The sequence below is a fragment of the Talaromyces marneffei genome, chromosome 6 (assembly GCF_009556855.1).
Source record: "Talaromyces marneffei chromosome 6, complete sequence".
NCBI lineage: Eukaryota > Fungi > Ascomycota > Eurotiomycetes > Eurotiales > Trichocomaceae > Talaromyces > Talaromyces marneffei.
The window spans coordinates 1309356-1334043 of record NC_072353.1 but is presented as its reverse complement, the minus strand read 5'-3'; the positions used below and the strand labels follow the sequence as shown (position 1 = coordinate 1334043).

The following is a 24688-nucleotide window of genomic DNA, read 5'->3' as shown; positions in this document are numbered from 1 at the left end:
AAATCGCTCATCAACACTAAATATTTCCAAAAAAAAGAAAAGGTAAAAGGTTCAGAAACAAAGAAATTACTGATCTACAGCAACAGCAACCCCGGACCTCCCGCTACTTCTCTCTCTCATCCTTCGCCCCTCCATCAACCCCTTGAGTCCTCGCTTCTGCAGTCCAATCACACTACTAACATCGCCCGTCCAGATGGGCCGTTCACCACGGCTCTCGGCATCAGTGCCTCGTCGTCCGTGTCTGGCGCGGTTGCTGCGGATACCGCTTCCGCCCTCTTCAAGGGTATCCGAATCGGTGTGACTGAAACTCGTCGATGCTGTAGAAGACGCTCCGGATATGCTGGCGTCACTAAATGAGTCGTCGTAGTAATTCTCGTTATTGTTGCGGGAGCGTGACATGCTCGTGTTGACTCTCGAGGGTTGTTGTTGTGATTGGCTCATGACGGAGTCGGAGCGGAGATGTCGTTGACGACCAAGTTCCGTGTCTGAAGAATCAGATGTTGTTGAAAGTGACGAGAACGAGTTTTGGGTCTGCAAGCCGCCGGGTCCGGCTGCAGCACCATCCGGGATGTTATCTGATGATCTCTTCATGGAGTTGTGTACACCGTTCAGGACTTCGAGAGTACCGCCGATGCCACTGATAAATCCCGTTCCGCGGCCGCCACCGGCTGCCATGGCGGCGGCATTGAAGACGGCGGCAGCGTTGCGTTCGTCTAGGACTTGGTGAAGGCGTTCTACCGTTGCTTCCAACAGCCCGTCAACTTGATACGGGCGCGCCAATTGCAGGATAGAACAGAGAATCAAAGGCGTACAAAGAGGTGAGTTCACAGGGGGTAATGATGAGGTGTAAAGATAATAGACCAAAAGTCGAATGGTTTGAAGCGTATGCGGTAGATACAGCACACGAGGACGTAGGGACGGCGCAATAGAGTGTGCGGATGGAACATCCAGGTTTGCGAGAAGGCGAGAGTGTGGAGATGATAAGCTCTGGCTACTGCCGCTAGCTAATGTGCTAGCATTGGAAAAGCTGTTACCTGACCCCAGCGACGGTGTAATTGTTATACTCGAATTACGACTTGGATGACCTGGTCCACCTCCTGCGCCCATCGCACCACGCAGTGTCGCGGTTTCTGCAATTCCAGGATCAGATGCTTCACGGAGCAACTGGATGAAGAAGGGTCCCCATCGTCTAGCTAGCATCCGCGAACTAACCGGAATGCGCTCGCCACCTAACGCTTGAAGCTCCATGTCCGCCATCTCCGACATTGAAAATGCAACTTTACCCAGTTCATCGGATGCAGCTGAAAGCGGCCGGCCGCCACTCGTGAGTTGCGCAAGTTTCAACTGCAGAGAAGCCGGGACCATAGGCGCGCTGACGGAGGCATAGTCAGAAGTTGGCGAGGTTCGACAGGGGTTGTTGTAAAGTCCAAAGGCCTCCAACTCGACCATGCACAAATGGGAGAAATTGATTCGACGGTGATTGTAGTCGTCTACCAAGCTTCGCTTCCGGTTTCCAAGAATGACGAACGTGTTTCGGCGTTCCCACAAGACACCCCTGTTCCAGCTGCCATTGCTGAATACCATGCCGCCGCCGTCAATGCGTGACCACGTAAGGCTTCTCAAATCCAAGGCCCATAGGGAATATTCTTGCTTAGACGACGTAAGATATGTACCACTGACAACCAGATGGTTATTGATAATGCCTCCGTTGGGGAATCGCAATCCGGGAGGAGAAGCTTGTCCGTACATGGCCTTTTCCAATAAACGGCCATCTGGAAGTCGTACCTGAAGCTCCAACTTGACGTCTAAGAAATTATAATTAGAATATATCAGCATTGAAGTGCCATTTTCGGGTCCATCAACGGGCTGATTACTGGCGCCGTCTTCTGTCGCGCTGCCGAGCTCTGATACATCGAGATTGGTCAGCGGTGCGACGACACTGCGATACGAGCCACAGCTTCTTCCTAGAGAGCTAGTAGACGTCCACTTTAGACTCCTAAGATTAAAAACACTTATTTGTTCAATGTAGTGGTTGGAAGTATCCTGTCCACCCACGACAATCATTTCAGCACCTCCATATCCATCAATATCAGGTCCAATCGAGCCTTGATGCGGGTTTCCCGAAGACGGATTGTTGTGTATAGCGGATAGGGGCGCATTGGCCGACGTGAAGCATGCACTCGAAGGTAATATCGTCGCACAGTGCGCATATCGACCTAGTGGTGGATCCTTTGCAGGCAAGCGTGTCCACGTCCGTGTAATGACATCGTATATATGTATATCCGACATGACCTGCACGTCCGCCTGCTCATCCGAGCCATGCTGCTGTGTGCTTCCCCTCGAATCCGCCGGCGACATTCCTCCAAAACATACCAACTTCGTATCTCCCAAAGCACAAACACTATGAAAGTATCGTGGAGGAGGTATATCGCCAGAAACGTCCACTTTCGACCAATGTCTGCGTATCAAATCCAGCTCGTACAAGTCCGAAGTGAGTTGCACATGCGACTGGGAGCTTGACACGGACCGGCCACCAAAGACGTATAATTTATCGCCGAGAATCGTCGTGGTCGCACCGACCAGAGCTCGAGGTTCACGGCCGGTTGTTCTTCGCACGTTGCACACTAAGCCGGACAGATTCATGGGACCGGATATGGCCGAGTTTGCGATGGGGGCAGGCGAGACGCCATCTTCTCTGGCGCTATCGGTCTGGCTCAGACTCAGGCTCGACTGACTTCGTGACATCGCAGTGGTGTATATTGAAAAGGACAATAATATTCGGTACGTTAATCGAGTGGGTATCGTATCGCACGTTCAAAATCGGATAAGCGTCGGAAAACGATAGTTGGGTCTTATCGGCGTGATACGTATGGCTTCGAGCCGTGATAGCGGTGTATGATCCTCAACAAATCGCTTATTCAAAAGAACTTGCCGACGACAGAACAATATATATATATATATATATATATAATATATTATTATATATATTATATATATGTGTGTAGAAATAATTTGACTAGGCTGGAACCTCAACCGAGCAGCACAGAGAATATACAGGGATTGTGCCGAGCTAAGTCGATTATTTGTGCTGACCGCGCTTGTAGGCGAATATTTGCCGAGCTTCTTGGTTTGATAATATTATAAGAGAATCAAGCGAGCAGTAATTCGTAGGGGGAACAACAATACAATATTCGTTCTGTTCTCAGGACGAGACGAGCTGGTGTAACGCCGGCATTCTTCTTGTTCTTGGGTGTCGTTCTGGGTCTGATAGGTGGTTGAATCAATTGAGGGAACCTGCTTCTTTCTCGACGCAAGGAACAAAGAAAAGACAAATCGTAAATGGCACAGCGCCGCTCGAATAGAGAGACAAAAGCAACAAGCAACGAGATGGTTGGAACGACGAGTACGGAGTATGTACAAACCGATGGGGATGGAAGGAGGAAGGCTTCGATTCAGCCCCCTCTTGAGTCTGGCGGTGTTCTTTTTTCTTTCGGCGGACGTTAGCATGACAGGTCTGCACCACCACTGAGCGGGGAACGCTCTGTTAAGTTTGTTTCAGAAACAAATTCATTACAGCGTTTACACGTTCCCCTTTGACGCTTTGACTGGGAATACTGTGTTCCACAGCACTGATTGGCTGTCGCTCTGCAATCCTAATTTACCCCTTGTTTATCTTACTAGCGTACCGCTTGTTCTATCAGTGTGTACACTAACCGGCCATGGCTAGACGCACCCAAAAGCGTTGACTGTCCTGTCTATCCATTCAACAACATCCAAACGCCGAATCTCCAGCTCTTTCAAGATGGCTTTCTCCATAACACAACTCCTTGCAGACGCCCACCAACATCTCCCCCCTACCAGTAGCACACGCGCAGCCCGATAAAAAATGGAAAAGAAAAGCCAACGCCCGCGAATCTTTCTGCATCATCAACTCGGCGAAGGGGCCGCAGCACAGAATGGGGAAACCATAGAATAGTTGCTCAATATCTTCTGCGCAGGATTTAACAGTCGGGCTATCTGCCGTGGACTCGAGCAATGCCGCACAGCACAAAAGGGGCGACATACGGCGGATTATGTATTCGAAGGATGAGCGAGCCGACTGCTGTGATGCTACAGTCTGGTGGTCAAGCGAGGTGGATTGGGTAGTAGTCAGTTTTGTGACTGTATCTCTTAGACGCACCAATTTCTTCTCTTCGCTGCACACCCCGTCAGACGGCAAGGTACCGTTGGGACAAGACAGTAAGTCCGTCTCCAGCCCACGAAGAAGACGCCATGCATACGATGTCAGCCCATAAGTATGTGCCGTCTCGGCGTGCAACCTACACCAACCTGTACCTGTACCTGAGGCTGGTGATCATCCCACATCCTCATAAACGGCTCTACAAACCGGGTTGGATCTTCGCCTCTACTAACCAGGGTCTTCTCAATATTGGTCCTGGGATCCCGCCTCGTAAGCTGCACAAAGACGCTTCCTTCATCAATAAATATCGGCATGGCCTGAAACCACACCCGCACAATCCCCGGACTCATCAGAAATAGCTGCTCTTGCTCGAGACGTAGCGCTCTTTCATCATCACCATCATCATCCAAGAACCCAAGATCAGACCAAGAGATGTAGCTAATCAGAAGCGCGGCTCCAATTAGCGCCTCGCAGTGGTCCCTGGTAAAAGGACGGGATAGGTTCCTGCGAAACAGCTGCACCGTCTTGACGATTAATTGCATTGATGCGTGTGCGTACTTGCTGCTTTGTGGGCAGAGAGTCGCGAGATGCATGGCCCCGACGCATAGTATGGCGGACATGATAAAGTCTTCCTTCAAAACAAATCAGTCCCTGTATATAAGACCAGCCAATGCATGGATACAGGGCATAGGTAGTTACATGAAAAGCCCGCTGCATAATAACGGGCCATATCTCCGGAAACGTGAGCGTCGACCGAGTCTCCTTATCCCAGTGATGGAATAGCTCCAGATGTAATAGACTAATAGAGGGATGCATATCCATCTTGAAATGGGCGCTGGCTGTAGAAAGACTTGCGCCAATAATGTGTTGGTGCGATGGCTGAAGACATTGAATGTTGCGCTTCATGCAGCCGGAGCATGGGAAACGCTCGTCGCACTTCAAAATATTTCAACTTTCTGGATCAGGTCTATAGACAGAAGCGGAGCAGATGGCAACGTACCTTGACCTGCCGACGCTTACATGCAACGCACCCACGCCGACTCTTGAAATGAGGACGTTTCTTTCGCGGCTGCTCAAACACCGCGAGGGTCTGCAGAGTATACCCTTGGTCGGTGTGTAACGGCACCAGGACGGTGTTGGAAAAGGGCGTGGACATGCTTACAATGCAATTCATGAATATTGAAAAACGAGATTTGCGAGGTTGTCATACAGATCAAGATGAAATATAAGACATGCACATTTACCTAGGTTGTGTTCAGTCATCAATATTTACAAGCTAGCCCTGGAGGTATTGACATATTGGATTGGTCGTCAGCCCCGTATTCCCAAACGGGAATACGCAGAGCCTAGTTAGATGGATGCCTGGACTTGCTTAAGGCTAGTGCCAGGGTTAGTTTGGAATTACCAAAAAGTGTAAACGAGTAAAACGAAAGTGTGAACTACCGTTTCCTAAACGAAAAGAAGATATTATAGTGCACTACGGCAGTACATGTATCAATGTCTCCGTTGTTTGGAGACATTGGCTATGGATATGAATATGGACCCGCAGAATCATGACCTTATTGAGAAGACGATTAATTCGAATTTGAGACTGCTAGAAGCTGCTGCACGGCAATCTTCTAGTGTCAAGAGCGTGGTTATTACCTCCTCCCTCGCTGCGTGTGCGCTCCCGACGACAGGCGTGCCATACACGATTGACCCGACGACGTGGAACGTTAAGGCTATTGCGCAGACATCCAATAACGTAGTCGTCGAGGATGAAAGTGAAAAAAACCCGCTGGCACGGCGTCAAGCTATATGCAGCATCCAAAGCCCTCGGCGAACAAGAATCCTTCGCATGGGTCCACAAACACGCGCCGCTGCCCTTCAGCTTCAACACAGTCGTGCCCAACGTCAATTTCGGCATGGCCATATCACCCCCAAACATGGGGTATCGCAGCACTGCCGCTGTGCTCGATGCCGTCGTAAAAGGGTACCCCGCTGCGCCATCAATATTGCCATCGCGATGGTACGTTGATGTCGAGGATACGGCGCTCCTGCACTTGGCTGCTTTGACGCGGGATGATATGTATGATGAACGACTGCTTGCGTTCGCGGGGAGGTATAGCTGGACACAGATTTTGGAGATTTTGCATCGACGGTTTCCGGGACGCATTGGGTTGAAGGCATTACCTTTAGATGGATCGGAGGTGGTGGATGCAGGTCAAGTGGACAACCGGCGGAGTATTCAAGTGTTGAAGATGACGGGTAAAAAAGAGGGATTCACCTCGTTGGAGGATATGTTGGTCAAGGCTATGGATACTATTTTTGAGAATCAGGGCAAGAATATGCCCAAAACCAGGATTGATCTGTATTACGAGTCTTTGGCACGGTAGGCTGACGGCAGTTGATCTAGAGAAAAATATACGTCTGCAGAGCAAAGGAAATAAGCTGATGGTATCTGTTCATTCAAGACCTATCCTAGTCTTTTCGGTATCATAAGGGCATCACAAAAGGAAATAATATTAAAATATTTGAAAGCATCTGCTTTTTCGTACACCCACCGAGATAGCACTCTTGACATGCAGCACACGTTTACTTGCCAATGTTGGTGAATCGGAGGTAACTAAATAATTGTCAGTATCAAACATGTCTTATGCAATCAGAAAAGGGGGGACGTACGGCTTGACGACGCGAATGTTGTCCTTGCCAAACTTCTTCTCAGCATCCTCAGTGGAGACGGTGGGAGGAATGACAACATCATCACCAGGGAGCCAGTTGATGGGGGTAGTAACACCCTTCTTGTCGGTGGTCTGGAGAGCCTGGACAACACGGAGAACCTCGGCGGTGTTACGGCCGGTGGAGGCGGGGTAGGCCAAAGTGAGACGGATCTTCTTGTTGGGGTCGATGACGAAGACGGTACGGATGGTGAAGGGGAGGCCTATCATATCAAGTCAGAACGATTCATTGAGAGCGCTGAAGGGGTATCAACACACCCTTCTGGTCAACGTTGGTGGTGTCTTGGTAGTCAAGCATGTCGTAGAGGTAGGCAATCTTGCGGTCGTAGTCGGCAATGATGGGGAAGGTGAGGTTGGCTTTGTTGACCTCGTTGATGTCCTTGATCCAGGCGTGGTGAGAGTCGACGTTGTTGGCACTCAAGCCAATGAGCTTGACGCCGAGGGCAGCGAACTCAGGCTCGAGCTTAGCGAAGGCACCGAGCTCGGTGGTGCAGATGGGAGTGAAGTCATCCTACAAACAAAAAGTCAGACGGTCCGTTCTACAGAGCAGACGCTGGATGGATGAACATACAGGGTGAGAGAAGAGGACAACCCAGTTGTCGCCAATGAACTCGTGAAAGTCAATGGGGCCCTTGGAGGTCTCAGCCTTGAAGTTAGGGGCAGTAGAGCCCAGACGGAGGGGAACACGCTCAGGAGTGGCCATTATGTATGGTTAGATGGAAATATTCTCGAGAAGAGATAGAGTAGGTAGAAGAATTCAAAAGTGTGATGTTATTTGCTAGGGAGGAGAAGAAGAGAAGACAGAGATCCTGGAGTTGTGTTCTTATAAGAAATAAATTGTTTAGCCGCAGCAACCCCTCAAAACCACCCCCTCCTTTCCCCCCTTGTGGTTCCCGGCGCATTGGGAAGGTGCAATGGGCAGCTGTTTACGATTGCGTCAGTTACTTGCTTGACTTCATCTTCGTTTCAATCACGCCATCGCTGCTGTCCGCCCGGCAGAACGTGTCTGGTTGGCCGGCGACGGTGCGAGCAATTGCAGCCAGTTCCTGATTAGGTACCCCATCGATGTGAGAGCTCCCCTCTCGGTCGAGTGGTTCGCGGGCGGGTCCGTGCTAGTCCGCCGCTAGTCTGGATTGGGCTATGAAGCAGAGGATTAGATTCTGACGCTCCGTGGATGTCTTCCTGTGTGTGGGCTGAGATAGGAAATATGCATTATTGCGTGTTTGGGAGGGACCGATCGTTCATGAGGATCCAGTAGAGACACCCCGGTATATAACTTATCGCATAGAGGGAATATCTACAAGAATCCAACAGCTAGCTTCTCACCCGAGAGTGTCGGCCGAATGCTGATCAAAAGACTGCCATTTCAGCCAATGGAGTGGGAAGGAGATGGCGCAATTGACGGTATCTTCGTAAATGGAAAATAAGAGAGAACAACGGTGGTATCATATGCGTGACTTTTGAGATTAATGCTGGTTCACCAATTCCTAGGGATAATTAGCAATTGGTAATAGAGTCGATGGTTTGAGCATTGAACATACACTAGCGAACTTGCTTCGAGCCCTAATCCTTGGACCGTAGAAGACGAGTACCCAGGGCACAATTGTCAACAGCGCGCCCTGTAGTAGCTTTATTAGTGATCTGATGGATCGTATGACATCGTATTAAATGTAGGTATTAAACTTACGATGCCGCCCAGCAGACTTGACGCAGCTGGGAAACCAAGGTTGTTAAACATCGCGTTGGTCACCAGAGGAAATACTCCGCCAAGAAGATTCCGGCCTGAAGAACCGTATCAGTAAAAGAAGAAATATTTTGATTGAGATAGTAGTTAGGAACTTACAGCATGACTGCGCGGCAATCGCCGAACTCGCGTACCGATGATATGTATCGGCCAAGTAATTGAACACCGCAAGATACACGGAGAAAATGCCCATGGTTGCACAACCCACAGCTATCGTGGGCACAATCCACGGCACGGATGAAAACGACGTCCACCCAAACCAGAATAAGCCCACGGGCATCAGAACGGATTCAATGCAGGCAAAATACAGACGACCCTCGGGAGTGTTTGACATTTTGCCGAACCGGATAGCGATTTTCTCTTGATAGATGCTTAGGAGTGTCGCGAGAATGCCGCCAACGGAGATTGCTATGAGATTGTCAGCCTCTTGCTTAAGATGATGGCACTGCAACCCTCACCTGCAAAGACATCACTAGATTGGGCAACTGTGAACCCATGATTCGTTTGCATAACGAGCGGAACAGAGGACAGTTGCAGGTACAGAACAGCCCAGCTAAAGGCTACCCAGAGAGAAAAGAAGAAAACAACGGGTTCCGTAAATAGTAAATCTGCATCAGAGTCAGCTTCGATCATCAGAGTACATGGGATGTTGGTCTTACGGAAAGGACGGTAACACGAGAGACTGATCATTTGAACAATCGACTGTCGCTCTTCATCAGCCTTCACCTTCCATCGAATCCGACGAACAATACGCCTCTCCGGCAGATCTTCCGACGGCATCAACATCCCATAGTATCCAGCTTCCTCAAGACTATCATACCACTTGTTGAGCGCGCGAGCCTTTCGACTCAACAGAATACTGCCTCGAGTCTCCTTCAAGAAGAAATACATGAAAATCACAAACCCTGCGCTGACCATACCATGCGACCAATAGACCCATCGCCAGGTCGTGCGTGCCACGATGTTTCCAGCCACCAAAGGCCCAAGACCTGTTCCGAAGAGCGCTGCCCCGGCGAAGAGTGCCATTGGTGTGTTGCGGTCTTCGGCGTGGTAGATGTCACTGATGACTCCGCCCACCATAGTTGAATATGTCGCTATCAAACAGTCAGTATGGGGGGAGGCTATAAAAAGCCCTGAGGGATAGACATACATCCGCCAATACCCTTGAAGAATCGCGCAACTAGGGTTCCAGCCAAATTATTCGCGCCGCCACATGCAAAAATACAAGCTGTGAACAAAATACCACTCGCTATAAAAACCGGTCTGCGCCCATTAATCTCAGAAAACGGCGCCAGGATCATAGGCGCAATACCGAATCCGGTGGTGAAAGTCGTCAGACCGAGATTGTACGCGACCTGGCTCACATGCCATTCAGAGAGCAACTGCGAAGATGCCGGTGTATATTCACCAGCTGAATAGGCAGCCAGCAGTGTAACACCACATGCCAGCCATGTTGTCATGGACTTGCGACTGTTGGACCAGAGGAATGGTGATGTATATTTTGAGAGATTAGGGCATGGCGGCGGTGGTGTTGAAGATTCTTTCAGGACAGACAGTCCAGCAGGTGTGGGCAGTTCGGTGTCAAAGTCGAGATATAGATGTTCAATTTCTTGTGTGTTGTCGATGCCATGCCGAGCATCATTAAGATCTTTCTCGCTCGGCTGTGGCGCTCTTTCTGCTTTAGGGTCTGCTCGCGCTGAACGTATTGTGAAGGCGTCTTGGATATTAGATAGTGGCGCATCTAGTCGAGACTCAAGATCTGCCTGCGTCATATTTGTGCTCCTCGATATGCGTTGCCTTAAAGAGAGATTTGCGCCTCTCGTCCGAGAAGCGAGAGGATTCCTTCCAGGAATGGAAATATCAGCGCACTGTCTTATTTCCTGAAACGGAAATCGATTCTGAATATGAGACTATGTGTACACCCTCGAGGTCTCTTTCAAATGCCGAAATTGATAATTCGGCTCGAATCATCAAAGTGACGAAAAGAGACCCAACACACACAAAAAATTAAAAAATGAAGAAAGCGACCCATAGTGATTCGTGACTCGAGACAGAATCGGCAAATCGGCAAGCGGACATCTTTCCGCGATCCACCTTAGCAATCCCGAGCCAACTTGACAGGCAGTTTTTGTGGATTTTGAATGTTATTCATTCTGGATTACTCAACATGTTCTTTGATGCCTTGATTGTTATTGCAATGTAGTTATTTGCTGTGTTTCGTCTTCTATACTTCCTATGCGGAACTTCGTAGTGGTACATACGTAGTATGCTCTGCTATGCTATCGAATGCTAGACCGTCAGCTCTGGGACCACTGAAGGTCGTGTCTAGTTCCGCCAACCTCAAAGAGTTAACTAACTAGTTAACTTAGTTAAGTTAATTCATGTATGATTACGTAGATGCGTAGAAGTGCCAGGTATTTTTTATTCAAAAATAACGAGTACGGCGTAGAATAAGGGAATGATTATCCATTGATTGTGAACTACGTACTGATTGGCTGGCCGTACAAACGTGGAGAGTAGAATTTCCGGGGCCAAACAGCTTCTAAGGTTCGCGTGGCTTTCCCCAGCGCGATAGACATACTCTGTGTGCACCTGCAGATGGTCGCAGAACTCCATCCATTTCCTCTGTATCCATTCAATTGCATCGATTCTTCTTCACTCTTAACCACTGAATCAGCTTACTGATTCAATTCATCACGCGCCATGCCACCCAAGAAGCGCACCTCTACGGTCGCGAACGCCGACGCGACGGAGCCATCATCCAAACGTGTGCGCAAATCAGCTGGCCCAGGAACCGCTGCAGCATCGCGTCCCAAGCGATTCCCCCAGCTCCCACCACGCGCAGCAAAGATAAAAGCTGCTGCTCCTGCTCCTGCTCCTGCTCCCAAGCCATCGCCTGCTAAGCGCGCCGCTACCAGCAAGGCTCAAGCACAAGAGACCCCCAGGAAGAGAGGTCGTCCAGCCGCGACAGCTGCGTCGCCAGCCGTCAAGAAAGGTATATTGCATCATCCAAGCTTTCTCTAACATAAGACTAATTAATATGTGATAAGGTAAACCCGCCAAATCCACCGCGCCCGCCAAAAAGGCAACTGCCCCCAAGCCCAAAACCACAACGCCCATTGTCAAAACCAAGACAACCCCTACAGGTAAGCCTGGTAAACGACGCGGTAGACCACCCAAATCTGCCGAGCCGACTTCAACTCAAGTCGCTGGTAAGAAGAGGAAGAGGACTGCTGGTGAATCCAAGCAAGAATCTGCTACTGTCCCCCAAAAGTCGTCGACTGGAAAGCTTGCCAAGAAGCAAAAAGTCACCAGAGCACCTCGCACACCTGCATTCTTGAAAGAGAAAGAGCCCGGCCTAACAATTGAGGTGGCTGAAGAGGATGCGTTCGGATCCGACGGCAAATCATACTGGCTTATGAAAGCGGAACCGGAATCGCGAATCGTCAAGGGCGTAGATGTTAAATTCTCGATCGATGACCTACGAGCAACTAGGGAGCCAGAACCCTGGGATGGTATGTCGACACTCGTGGTTTCTCTCTCTCTTTTTGAATATTGCTAACAATGATGAAAAGGTGTTCGCAACTCTGTTGGTATGTGTACATTTCAATCTTGATCGTCCAATACTGACCTGAACAGCTCGAAACAATATGCGCGCTATGAAGCAGGGCGACTATGCGTTTTTCTACCATTCGAGTTGCAAGGTTCCCGGCATTGTGGGACAAATGGAAATCGTGAAAGAGCATTCAGTAGATGGTACGTCCCTGGAAGGTCACGACTGAGCCATGCTAATTGCTTTTGTGTATAACAGAATCCGCCTTTGACCCCGCACATCCATACTACGACGAAAAGTCCAGCCGCGAGAACCCAAAGTGGGAATGCGTCCATGTCGAGTTCCGACGCAAGTTCGATCAGACCCTGACTTTGGAGACGCTCAAATCATATGGTTTTCCGGGCCAGCCATTAGAGAACATGCAGACCCTGCGCCAGTCTCGCGTAAGCGTCTCGCGCGTCTCGCCCCAAGAATGGAACTTTATCATGGGGTTGATCGATAAGCAAGAGGCAGGCGCGAAGAAGGCTAGTGCCAAAGCTGCCGCTAAAGAAGCCAAAGCTGCTGCTAAGGAGGCTGCCGCTACGGACAACGCTGATACTGAGATGAAGGACGCCGCTGAGCCCAAAACTCAAGTGAACGGCGAGGCAGAGACAGCAGAAAACACCACCGAAGCCCCGAAAGAGCCCACGACGGAGGACGCCCCCAGATCAGAACACGATGCCCCTGAGGAACCAGCTGCAGAGCCCGAGGCTACATCTACATTCCCGGCACCAGTCGACGAACAGCTACCCAAGGGTACTTCTCAGCCCGAAGATAAACCCGAAGATCAAATGGATCACGAGAAGTCGACCGGAAGCGGCATCAATGGTCAAACGACAGCCGAACGAATCACTTCAGTATTCACTAGCGCTTTCCTAGCAAACTAAGAGCATCGAAGGAAAAGAAAAATTTCTCACTCGATGGGGCTGTGTCGTTGGAATCCATTTCAATTCTGCCCATTGTTCTTTGAATACGGCGGTTGGGTGGTTTATTCCTTTTTCCTCCAGCGAATCAATAATATCAGGATTCTTTCTTCATTCCATTGCCTATGACGCTCGCACTGCCCTCAACGCATAACTCCTAACAGGCAACAGCCCCAAATGCCTCGGAAACCCCAACTGCTCCTCCGCCTTGATCAAATTCAGTCCAGCCTCTTTGAATATCCTTCTAAACGTCTCATCCGTCCTTGTGACACTACTATCAATTTCATCATATATATCCCTTCCTGCCGGGTCTGTAGAATTATTTTCCTTGAGTACTATAATCCCGTTAGGCGTTAATGCGTTTGCGGCTCGTTGGAGGTATGTCGTCAATTGGGCGTCGGTCAAGTGTCCGACACACCATTGGTTCCAGATGAGGTCGTATTTGTGTTCCGGAAGCCAGGTTTCGAGGCCGGTTATGTAGATATTTTCTATTACTCCTTCTTCTTCGCCTTCAGTAGTTCCATCGGTCGTGGTTGTAGCTGTAGTTTTCTTCCTAATCAAAGGACCATTCTGAATAACCTCCGCAAACTTCGCAACAGGCTCAACGACATCCACCGTCTCGCACACGTTCCTCAAAAATCCTTCCGTGATGCGCCCTATACCCGCACCACAATCAACGCCTCGTTTGAGTTTTTTGCTTCTTCTCGATTGCCCCGCCACATCCTCCTCCTCATTATTATTATTACTATTATTCGATTCCTCCTCTTCTTGCGACGACTGTTCGATCTGAATCAATCGTCTAATCTTGGCTAGAAAACTGGCTGATCCGCGCAGATCGATGCGCGAGACTTGCGGAAATCCGCCGAGCATGCCATTCACGGTGGGTGGGATGCTGTTCCAGTATTCGAGGGAGGTGGCGTGGTTGATGTTTGAGTCTGGGGTTGTTGAGGAGGACATGGTGAATTCTGATTGTCGCCGAGGCGAGCAATTTGGTCGCTGCGAAGGATTGGATGGTACGTAAAAAGAAAAAACTAGTACGCAGTTTACATGAGCGTTCTGCACCGGGATACGAGGATATCGACGAGATAAAAAGCAAAGATCAGATTGATAAAGACGATGGTATTGTTGTATTGATTACCGGGTTGATTCCGCTAAGTCGATGATCTGATTGGCTGAGAAGTCTCTATTTCGCTACTCTGTATAAACCGTTACAATACGTCTATTTTCTTCAGGAAATAAATCAAAATAAATAATGCATGAGCCGTTTCTCTCTCGCTATGCACACCCGTCAAAAAAGCGATGCCTGCCGATTAAAATCAAAAACCAAAATATTTTTTATTCCATTGCCCTGATTCAATGATCAGGGTATTATATCCTCTCTCCCCAATTACAACCGACGCCTTGATATAACTACCCATTTTTCCCATATATGCCAATGTTCTCGTTTCACATATATCCCGTTATCACCTAGATCGTTGGCAGTGAGCATACTGAGTTCCTGTTCCGACAAGGATTGCAGATCTCGTTGGTGATGGCTGTGGTGATGGTACGGGAAACGGTGCTGCTGTCGATATGATTCTTCCGTCTCTGATGATATTTCGCTTTGCGAGTCGTGTATAGACACAATAGATGAAGAGTCTGTGTCGGATTGAGGGGGTTCAATTTCTCCATTGTGGTTTGTATCGTCATCGTCTTCGTCTTCTCTCTGTTCGTCTTCGTCTGTTGTACTTCCTGGCGGTATTTCGATCCCGTTCATGATTTCGGTGTTGAAATGAGATGCGTAATTGATATGCTGAAGGTTTAGCCTTTCGAGTCGCTCCATGTCATCGCGAAGTATGGATAGAACATCGCGCCACCTACTTCCATCGAGTAGGTAGACATATGGCAGACGTAGTTCTCGGAGCTGGGATTGATGACGTCGTGCGATTGCGCTGATTTCAGATGAATGTAGCCGCCAGCCCTGAATTCCGAGGCTCCGCAATCGCGGCCAATGTATGTGATGGAAAACGTCTTCCAAATGCAAGTTCAGCGGACTGTCGGCTGGAAAGCCAACATTTATAGTAGTGAGGTTGCGCGCAGCTTGGAAGAAGTCTCTGAACGTATTCGATAGTTTTGACATCAAAGCGGTGACGTCTGAGGCCGAGTGAAAATATATATCCAAGCATGTGAGTCGCTCACCTAAAGCAGACATCGTCACTCGAGGAGCATTCAGCAATTTGAGAGCGGCTTCGGGACTTAATTGCGGACCCAAAAACCGGACTGACTGACAGCTAGATCCCATCAGAGCCAATGCCAATCCTTCGATTGCGCGCGAGCATGCCGGCTCCCAATCGAGCTTGACATCTCTGACAGTACCCAGCCGTCTCGCTCGTTCCATGATATCTTCATCCGCCCTGTCCTGTAACCGAAGGAGCTTGATTTGTTGCAAAGAGGAAAACGCGACAAGCGCCCGCTTTAAAGAAAGGATATCTCGTGCATTCTTGATCAGCGAAGTCTGATCGGCGAGTCTGGCTGTGTGAATTTCGGAGAGCGTAGGGTAATCACGCGCAATCTCGGCGAGGAATCGTTCCCAATCTAAAGCGAACATCATCAGCTAGATTGTCCCAGTTGACATGGAACGAACGATTCAAAGACGAAGTAATCACATACCACGTCCGTGATAATAAGGTCGGACCATATATGTAAAATATCGCGTATGATGAGCCTGTTGCATATCCACCAACTCATTCAATCGCCTGAACCCCTCTGCCGAGAACCTCAATGTAAAACGTCGGAACTTCCACGGCGTCGCAATCCTCATAAACCGCGTGCACACAAGCCTGTATCTGTCCAGATCGGACCTTTCTCCCCGCGAAGCCACCGCATTCGTACCGTTCCGCTTACTGTTGTACGGCGGGAAGGCGTAGTCATGTATAATTTCGCGTCCATCCGGGAACTCCGTGTCGGCGATCAGAAAGGACAAGATCAAACTCAGCAGTTCGTCGGCCAAAAAGCTGATGCGGCCGGGCTCATTCATCATAATCATCATGATCATTGATTTCGTGAGCAGGCAGCCGACACACCGGCTGTCTGGAGCGCGACAGTTGGCATAGAGAGACGAGACAACGGTTGGGGAGGAATTGATTTATGGTCAAGTCGCAAATTTATCGTCGAAATGCTCGCACCCCCCCTTTCCTCTGACGAAAAACAGTCGAAGTCGTGGCACTGAGATCGAGCGGCCGAGATTGTCTTAAACCTGGGGGAAACCGCTACTCCTATTATTAAAGCAGGCGACAGGGGATATGCCATCATTCGAGGGAAAGAATGGCCACGGTTTGCAAAGCTGCAGAAACAAGCTGGCAACGTTGAAATGGTTGGGTTGGGGGAGGGGGGAGGCAGGCAGGTCTCATGTCACCACTACAGAGAGCAGCCATGCATGCTGGCCTGACTTAATTACATTCGACCTGCAGCGAGCGGATCCTAGGTTACTTGCGCTTGAATAATGGGCGGTCCTCTCGGGCGCTGGAAGGCCATCCACACGGCGGTCACATGACCGAAATCGACCCAGGAAGATCAGGAGCAGCATGCAGCCACATGCACCGGCTGGGACTGGCAGCAACCGTATCAGAGAGGAGAGAGCAAATGGATGAGGTTTGGCGGTGCAGAGATCAAGCGGGAGGGGGGGAACGATTGGAGGTTGGCGGAGGACGTGAAGAACGGGAGCCCTGCAGGTGCACGACCCGGGCGGCTAGCCTGCCCCCCCAAGACTGAAGTACGTCTCTACTCGTACGGAGAGTCCAGAGGCTACACCCCTGCCACGACCACTCTAGTGACCCCGCTCACGAACGAAACACACCCTCCAGCCAACCATCTCGGCCTCGTCGTCGCTCGTCAGAACAAGTCCCATGGTCCCGACCTTTAATTGCGGCCTGCGCCCCTCTCAGTGGTCCGCGTTGCCGCCCCTCTCCGTCAACATCGGAGACCGCTGCTCAGGATTCTCCAGGGCCAGGTTGCCTATGAATCAGTAGTGAACGTCGGAGAAAAGACTCGAGGTCAACTTGAACACGCATCAACTAGGCTAGGCCGTTTTCCATGGACGAGCCAATGATGTTGAAATGCCGAGGTCTTGCTCGAATATTGTTTATGATTACTGTCTACTGCTGCGCGCCGCCAGTGACCACAACAGTTCAGATTGCCAGCGCCGTCATACGGCGATAGCGACGCTCCCCAGGCAGATCTAGGTGTGCAATCTCTTCCCGACTTATACAGTTCCAGTCCACTTGATTGGATAGGGGGTGAGCATCTTGATGATGAGTATCCTATTTGGCATGACTACCAACCCATCTACAATCCGTCCAATGTCACCTACGTGGCACAATCACCACCAGTGATCCAATCGTTCAAGGTCAGGTGCTACTGATACAAAACTGGGCTGTCAGTGCAGTGCGGAAGCCCGTTTAAAGATTGCTAGCCGCACTCTTCATTCGACGTTGTCGAATGTCAGTGCTACTGATCTTGGACTCGAAGCTACTGGCTGACGTATCCGCCACTTCTTGTGCTTCTCCCGCTTGCAAGACACCAACTTCAAACACTTCTAACGATGCCCATCCTTTTTTATTTCTCTCCGTGTTGACGGCTTGTCCGCCGGACCGTGTCTCTGCTGACACAATCAAAGCACTAAATTGTTCCTCTGTAATGGTTGGGCCGAACGGGTCATCAATCTGTACCAACCGGACAGTTGTATCTGGCGCCACCTGAAACGAAACCTGTTTGCCATTCGGACCTGGTTGCTCTGTGCGCGTGAGATCAGCAGACGAAGTCTCCGGAGGATTAAAATCGACGATGGCTCGTAGAAATGATGCCGTTCCTTGCATTCTCTCTTCCCAGCTCTCTAGATACTCTGCAAACTTCTTATTCACGAGCATCTGATCGCCGGTTATCCCGACTGCAAGAACTTTCTTATCTCTCGTAACATCCAGTGTTAACGCGGTAGCTGTGAGCAATAACTTATGTCCAAGATGAAGATGATCGAATGTTCCGCCAACAATGACTGCGGCATGGCTTGTAGATCGCTCCTCGTCGGAACTTATGATCGTTTCTACTGCAGAGGAAGTAGTGCCAACAGGTAGTTTGGTGTTAGCGATGGAAACCCCATGCGTTGACAGAGCAGCTCCTAGAAGCTCTCCCTCGGTTGTGCTTGGGACGTAAACATGATCCCAGGGCCGCTGTGAAGTTGCCAATGTCCTAAAATCAATGATAGGCCCTTGTATTCTTTTCCAGTTTTCGGCCTGCTCATATTCTGTGTTATCGACGAAAAAGACGCGAACGTCAATGCCTCCTGGTGCATCCAACTCTACATCATTCTCAGCGCTAATAGCTCCCACCAGTGTGTAGAAGTTGGCCAGGAGTTTCTGGATACTAGCAAAGGCCTTTGATCGGGGGTGATATTGAGTGGACAGGAGCTGAGGAATGACCAGTGCAACATCAAGCTTATATATATCGCTGGAGCCCTTTAACTGAGCTGCAATGCTTGAAAATAAATGCGACAATGCCGGCCCATAGACTTCCTTCAACTGACGCACTGCGGGGGAGGGCGGGGCCGGCAGCAACAGAAGACTATGCAGAGCAGCCATGTATCGTCTGGCGAAATGAACGGCTTCGTAGATGGATCCCAAAAGAATGTACTTATTGTGAACAAGATAGACAGACTCGAAAATGAGAGACTCTATGTAGCAAGCCTCTGATGATTGCCCTCCGATAGCCGAAAGAAGAAGAAGCCGCTGAATAAGCCGAACGCTGACCGCTGGTTGGCTGCTGTGGGCGGCAGGGAGCGAGGGAACGCGGGGACGCCCAAAGCCTAACGGGACTAACTGAAGCATTCATTGCTCTGATTAATTAAGCTCCCTTCTACAACACAATTGACTGCTATTTTGTTCGAAATAGACGCCTGAATACCCATGGTGTGCTAGAACAATTGAACTACAGGCTGCACAAGCTCTTGGCGGTCTCGGAGCCCCGCAGTGTCTCCTCGCATATGTGACTGGATAACTGGCATTAGGCTGACTGACTGTTGACACTCATTTATCACCTCCCACAAATAGCTCTACGCGCTCGCCCAACATGTCCAATCCTCCATCCCAACAACAGTACGAGACCCCAAGGCGGCCGGCTCCATTCACTCGTCAGTCGGAGGAGCTCCATATCCCCTTGTCAGGCGCCACCGTCCCTTCGAATGCCCCTCGATACTCGACAGGGCCAGACGCTGGTCACGTCCCCCCTGCCATCAGTATTCAACAGTCGACACCCCAGCATTCTCAATATGGGTCAGCTACCAGCACGCTTCCCGGAGCTTTGCAACCAGGTAATATGTCCGGTCGTCCAGCACCCTTATCCACCAACACTGCTCCCTCCGCTGTGCCGAGCCTACCTCCGCCAACCTCGCAACCACAACAAGCGACAACGCCGTCTCGATCAGGAACCGTTAATCATACACATGTCCATTCGCGATCAAGTCCTGCGGGATTCGATCAGCCTAGGTATAAGCAATATGGAAATACACCGGAAAGCGCAAAGTATTCCTCTCCGCCAGGCGGTTTCCCACCTCATACGCCATCGGGCGCCAAATATTCGCCGTTGGGTCTTGCAGATATAAGACCACCCAGTGACTCGCTATTGATGGACCATCCAATGACGCCGGGGTCTTTTGCAGCTTTTAATAATGACATTCAAATACCCACAAACAGCAACTATGTCGCTCCGTGGCCGATATATGCGGTCGATTGGTGCAAATGGCCGATGTCCACAGGAAGCTCTTTCGCTGGCAAAGTGGCCATTGGAAGCTATCTTGAAGATAGTCATAACTATGTGCGTCTATATCACGTCTCATTTATGCAACGCATGACTAATTGATATAGATTCAAATTATCGATACCCATCGCAAACAACCAGAGGCCGATACCCCAGATGTGGTCCCAGGAGACGTGGAGTTAGAATACGTCAAGACAGCAGAGGCAACACATTCATACCCGGTCACAAGAATATTATGGGAACCTCCTTCCTCCCAGAAGCAGTCGACAGACTTGCTTGCGACATCGGGTGATCACCTTCGGTTATGGTCTTTGCCAAACTCGCAGATTGTACAAACTACAAACTCGATCAACAATCGAAATCAGGGCCCGTCGCCAGCAAAATTGTCCCCGCTAGCTCTTTTGTCCAACTCTAAATCACCTGAACACACGGCGCCTATAACTTCACTGGATTGGAATATACTGTCGCCTAGTCTGATTATCACGTCTAGCATCGACACAACATGTACGATCTGGGATATTCCGACATTGACTGCTAAGACGCAGCTTATTGCGCACGACAAGGAAGTGTACGATGTACGCTTCTGTGCGAATAGCGTTGATGTGTTTGTCAGTTGCGGTGCGGACGGCAGTGTGCGCATGTTTGATCTGCGGAGCTTGGAACACAGTACAATCATATATGAGCCGTCGGAAAAGAACGAAAAACGTAAGTCATCAATTCCAAGCAACTTGCAAACAAGGTCTGACATAGTCGCAGTTATGAGCCCCGGAGGCTCCAGCCCAGGACACTCTATATCGTGGCCACCACCCCTACTTCGTATAGCCAGTAAGTCTTCCTCCATCCTGGCTTGGAACAAAAACCACTCACTAAAGAAACAGCATCCCCCCACGACGCCCACCTCCTTGCAACATTCTCCCAAGACTCAAACCTAATCCGCATCCTCGACGTCCGCCAACCAGGCCAAGCGCTCGTCGAACTGCGCGGCCACTCCGCCTCCGTAAACTGCATCGAATGGTCCCCCAGTCGCCGCGGCACATTGGCTTCTGGAGGCGACGACTGCTGCGTCCTCGTCTGGGACCTGATCAACCAACACAACGCCGCGCAAATCCAACCACAACAACCCCCTCCTTCTCTCCCGGCTGGGCCCGTCGGTGGCGCCGGCGGAGCAGCAGCAGCGACACCATCAACTACCGAACGAGGCCCAGCAGCAGCATGGCAATGCGACTATGAGATCTCGAATATTTCATGGTCTCCACAAGGATCGCCGGCTTCTCAAAATCCGCGTGACTGGCTTGGTGTTTGTGGTGGAAAGGGATTCTGGGGTGTTGCAATGTAGATTTTTTTTGTTGTTTTCTCTGCCTTCACGTCATAACGAGCGCTTTTGACGACTTTGTTTTTGTTTCCATCAAATTTTTATTTTATATTTCTCTTCGCATACCTTGCATTTGGGCCCCTTTTCTTCTTTTCTTCTTTTCATATGCTCCGCTCCAAAATATTACTGTTTTATGATTCATTGGAACATCGATGTGGATCATTGTTATGTTATGGCGCATGATAGTACCTTTTTACTATACCTAGACTAAAGAATAAACGACATCAGGAATATGCATTGAATTGTTTATAGTTATGTAGATATATACATCGATAATGAAACGCTAGGACAAAAAGCATACAACCTATCCGCTATGGAAAATAGACATATGAAAAATGAACCCCCAATGACCGATAATGCAAGGTATAACTGATTGAGTGTAGTATACAAGTGAAGGGGGAAAAAAAGGGGAAGGTGAGGTTCGTCGATCTTGGAAGGGCTAGGAGGGGGATTGCTTGAGACAGGACTAGTTAGTTAGATACCTGAAACTTCGCAAGCAATTCACTTTCCAATTGACGCGCAAACTTGACACTGGGAACATCCACAGCTCGCCAAAAGATATCTGCAAGCCAGAGGGCAATGGGGAGACAGATGCTCCATCCAATGGCAGCCCCGAAAAGGAATTGAAATGCTGTCTCGCGTCCGGTGATTTGCCAGATATTGTGCATCAGAGTGTAGCCAAGTCCGTGGAGGATTGGGCCATGAACGATGTAAAATGCATAGGAGATTTGTCCAAGGTATTGAGAGAGGGGATTCACAAAAATCTTTTGAATGGTCTTGGAATTGTTGATGCTTGCGACGATCAGGACCGCGCCGAGAGTTTGTGGGAAACGGTGTGGTTCTGGATACGTTTTTGGAGTAATGTGAGCGAGCCAAACATATCCTGGAGTGTATAGTCCACCAATATTTGGTGATGAGCCCATATACAGCCCTAATATGAAAATGCCTATCCAAATAGCATTTTGTCGTCGTCGAAGAAGACTCTGGACAGAGGTGGTGCCCACAAGTTTTTCCAAGTCTGACAAAGGTGCAGTGGCAGATTCACAGTTGGATGTGGTTGCAGTATTGTTATTCCAAATTCCATTTTCGAGGTCGATTTCAGCAAGGATCAAGCCGCTCAGGAAGAGCACCACATCCCATCTGCCCCAACGTACGCAGAACCAAAGCGTCATGGCCTCCAAGATCAAGCGAACCTTAGTTCTGAACCGACTGACGGCAAGAATCGTGACAAAGAGCACCATCGAGCTGCGGAATTCGACGGGAATTGTCCAGAGATGAGGGTTGTAGTTGTTATAATAAAGCCCCCAGTCCCAGAAATTCATCAATCGGCATATCGTGTTATACCAGTCCCAAAGTTGTATGTACGTTGATCGCAGGATAATTGGATGCTGTTCATTCGTGCCAGTAATCGTTCGACTATGATCCACGACCCACCGAGAGTAGTTGTATAACCCTAGACGGACTGCAACAAATACACAAAACAACCCGACGATTGACGGAATATAGAGACGCAATCCACGTCGGAAAGTTGCCGAAGAAAGTACTGCGAAGGTCTGTTCAAATGCCCCGCTTCGAATCGTTTTGAGAGGTCGATAAGAAAGAACGTAACCTGAAATCACGAAGAAGATGGCGACCATGATGTGCCCCGAAAAGATCATGTGAAAGAATGGTAGCTGATGTAACCCAAAATACTGCTTATTAAAACCCCAGCCTATATGTGTATGCCATGTATACGTGAAAAAGAAATGAAAGTTGAAGACGAGCAGACAAGCCCATCCTCGCAAGCCATCCAACGCCGCAATATCGTGCAGTTTTTTTGGTTTGTTCGGTTCTCCGCCCGTGATGTGATGCTGCAAGTAACTCGGTACTGTAAAGACCATGAATTGTGAAAAGATGCGCTCGGCGTACTCAGGGAAATCCTCATCTTGTTGCATTGTCAGCGACTGGGACCACGACATAGATGAGTCAGTAGCGGCATTGTGAGGGGGTGCGTGATCTGTGTAGGGCCGATCCGTATCTTGTCGTCGGTCGAGCTCCGGAAGGCTGAATTCGAGGGATAGGTTTCGCGGCATGTCATGGGGGGACGCTATCAGAGACTCCCTGCGTCTCACAGAGTCCCTAACCTGTGCGGTCATGGTATCAAATTCGATTTAAGATAATTCACATCAATTGAACGGGGACATGGATTATTGCATGCAAAGACTGGGGTTGTGACAAGATGAGAATAATCTCATGCTGGCCTTAACTCCCCATAGGAATCGCCCTCGGTCTGGCCGAGTCGTGAGGGAGGGGGTTCCCGCACGAGAAGTGTACGATGTGGGCGGGTTTAATTGTCGGTGATGGCGTTTGATGTAGTGCCGTATATGCACGTTGATAGCGAATTTTACAGGAGAACGAAGTAGCAAAGGACAGGCTATGCAAATGGGAATACAAGAGCAATGCGGTGCAGTGCATATGATATGTCCAGACGCAAAAGTGAGTGAGTTGATATTGAGTAATTGACAGTGAAGGTAGTGAAGAGAGCAGGAGAAGACAAGTATGTAGGATGCAACTTCCCCAGGGAGGCGCAAACTCGGCAGGCCAATCACAGGGGCGGCCGCCTGGTGGACCGCCGCTACTCGACGCCAGCCGTGGTCGAGACTGGGCCTCACCTCTTAGAGTCCTTACTACTAGTCTACTACAGTAGTACGAGTTTATGTTACTCTGTATATCGATGTGGTCAGGCTACAATATGGACGTGATTATGAGAAGACGTGGACAGGTCTGTGTAGTTAAATATCAGGCACATGAGACAATCATGTCACATTCGCTAGTTCTCAACAATGTAAACAAAGTGACTTGTCTCGACACGCACCGGATGCCAAGTCGCCAAGCCAGTGTATACACAAAGAGTGCTTATTCGAATATTTATGCATCCGAAAACCCACCCAGGCAGAACGACGAGTCGTGAGTCGCGGCCCTGAGTTTTAGACCCGTTAGCCTGCTGACCTTTTGCGGAGAAGGAGTTGCCCGGAAAAAGAACTAAGCCATGACTAAGCCGATCACGTGATAGTTAACTAACTATATTCTGCCTCAGGCTGTAATGGAACTGTCACGTGAGCGCGTAGCACCTTCCTATGACGCCGATGCTTGGATGTCGTGAATGAGCAAGGAACTCGACCAAATCCCAAAGATGATTGTAGAGGCGATCTCCTAATATAACTCCACGTATAGGATAGACGTCAGGCTCGTTGGGTCCAAATAAGCTATAAAAATGTTTGAGAGCTTCTCATTGGCTGTCTGTCGGGCTGCCGTAGTTCGCTCCTTCTGTATTCGGGGGATGAGAAGAAGATCTGCAAAAAGCCAGAGTGCCGTTACTCGAGTCTTTCAGGACA

The 24688-nt window shown here is 49.5% G+C and overlaps 11 protein-coding genes across 11 annotated transcripts; 3 read left to right on the top strand and 8 right to left on the bottom strand.

The window, feature by feature from the left end:
- Positions 1-66: 66 nt before the first annotated feature.
- Positions 67-2745, bottom strand: EYB26_007996 (uncharacterized protein; the record flags this gene model as incomplete). The annotated part of the gene is made up of 1 exon (XM_054267255.1): positions 67-2745. One exon carries the CDS (start codon positions 2743-2745, stop codon positions 67-69), a length of 2679 nt encoding a protein of 892 aa, XP_054123230.1.
- A 1539-nt stretch (positions 2746-4284) lies between these two features.
- On the bottom strand, positions 4285-5336 carry EYB26_007995 (uncharacterized protein; the record flags this gene model as incomplete). Its single annotated transcript, XM_054267254.1, has 3 exons — positions 4285-4812; positions 4880-5116; positions 5181-5336. 3 exons carry the CDS (start codon positions 5334-5336, stop codon positions 4285-4287), a joined length of 921 nt encoding a protein of 306 aa, XP_054123229.1.
- Positions 5337-5937: 601 nt separating this feature from the next.
- On the top strand, positions 5938-6555 carry EYB26_007994 (uncharacterized protein; the record flags this gene model as incomplete). Its single annotated transcript, XM_054267253.1, has 1 exon — positions 5938-6555. One exon carries the CDS (start codon positions 5938-5940, stop codon positions 6553-6555), a length of 618 nt encoding a protein of 205 aa, XP_054123228.1.
- Positions 6556-6754: 199 nt separating this feature from the next.
- Positions 6755-7600, bottom strand: EYB26_007993 (uncharacterized protein; the record flags this gene model as incomplete). The annotated part of the gene is made up of 4 exons (XM_054267252.1): positions 6755-6785; positions 6842-7100; positions 7156-7408; positions 7469-7600. 4 exons carry the CDS (start codon positions 7598-7600, stop codon positions 6755-6757), a joined length of 675 nt encoding a protein of 224 aa, XP_054123227.1.
- Positions 7601-8363: 763 nt separating this feature from the next.
- On the bottom strand, positions 8364-10413 carry EYB26_007992 (uncharacterized protein; the record flags this gene model as incomplete). The annotated part of the gene is made up of 7 exons (XM_054267251.1): positions 8364-8384; positions 8439-8516; positions 8585-8679; positions 8741-9049; positions 9100-9249; positions 9301-9735; positions 9792-10413. 7 exons carry the CDS (start codon positions 10411-10413, stop codon positions 8364-8366), a joined length of 1710 nt encoding a protein of 569 aa, XP_054123226.1.
- A 931-nt stretch (positions 10414-11344) lies between these two features.
- EYB26_007991 (uncharacterized protein) lies at positions 11345-13120 on the top strand (the record flags this gene model as incomplete). The annotated part of the gene is made up of 5 exons (XM_054267250.1): positions 11345-11636; positions 11692-12156; positions 12217-12234; positions 12281-12397; positions 12453-13120. The coding sequence occupies 5 exons, from the start codon at positions 11345-11347 to the stop codon at positions 13118-13120; spliced, it is 1560 nt and encodes a 519-aa protein (XP_054123225.1).
- A 159-nt stretch (positions 13121-13279) lies between these two features.
- EYB26_007990 (uncharacterized protein) lies at positions 13280-14113 on the bottom strand (the record flags this gene model as incomplete). The annotated part of the gene is made up of 1 exon (XM_054267249.1): positions 13280-14113. The coding sequence occupies one exon, from the start codon at positions 14111-14113 to the stop codon at positions 13280-13282; it is 834 nt and encodes a 277-aa protein (XP_054123224.1).
- Positions 14114-14543: 430 nt separating this feature from the next.
- Positions 14544-16184, bottom strand: EYB26_007989 (uncharacterized protein; the record flags this gene model as incomplete). Its single annotated transcript, XM_054267248.1, has 2 exons — positions 14544-15730; positions 15806-16184. The coding sequence occupies 2 exons, from the start codon at positions 16182-16184 to the stop codon at positions 14544-14546; spliced, it is 1566 nt and encodes a 521-aa protein (XP_054123223.1).
- Positions 16185-17592: 1408 nt separating this feature from the next.
- EYB26_007988 (uncharacterized protein) lies at positions 17593-19014 on the bottom strand (the record flags this gene model as incomplete). The annotated part of the gene is made up of 1 exon (XM_054267247.1): positions 17593-19014. One exon carries the CDS (start codon positions 19012-19014, stop codon positions 17593-17595), a length of 1422 nt encoding a protein of 473 aa, XP_054123222.1.
- Positions 19015-19255: 241 nt separating this feature from the next.
- On the top strand, positions 19256-21278 carry EYB26_007987 (uncharacterized protein; the record flags this gene model as incomplete). The annotated part of the gene is made up of 4 exons (XM_054267246.1): positions 19256-19999; positions 20050-20647; positions 20699-20767; positions 20821-21278. The coding sequence occupies 4 exons, from the start codon at positions 19256-19258 to the stop codon at positions 21276-21278; spliced, it is 1869 nt and encodes a 622-aa protein (XP_054123221.1).
- A 506-nt stretch (positions 21279-21784) lies between these two features.
- EYB26_007986 (uncharacterized protein) lies at positions 21785-23449 on the bottom strand (the record flags this gene model as incomplete). Its single annotated transcript, XM_054267245.1, has 1 exon — positions 21785-23449. The coding sequence occupies one exon, from the start codon at positions 23447-23449 to the stop codon at positions 21785-21787; it is 1665 nt and encodes a 554-aa protein (XP_054123220.1).
- Positions 23450-24688: the final 1239 nt, after the last annotated feature.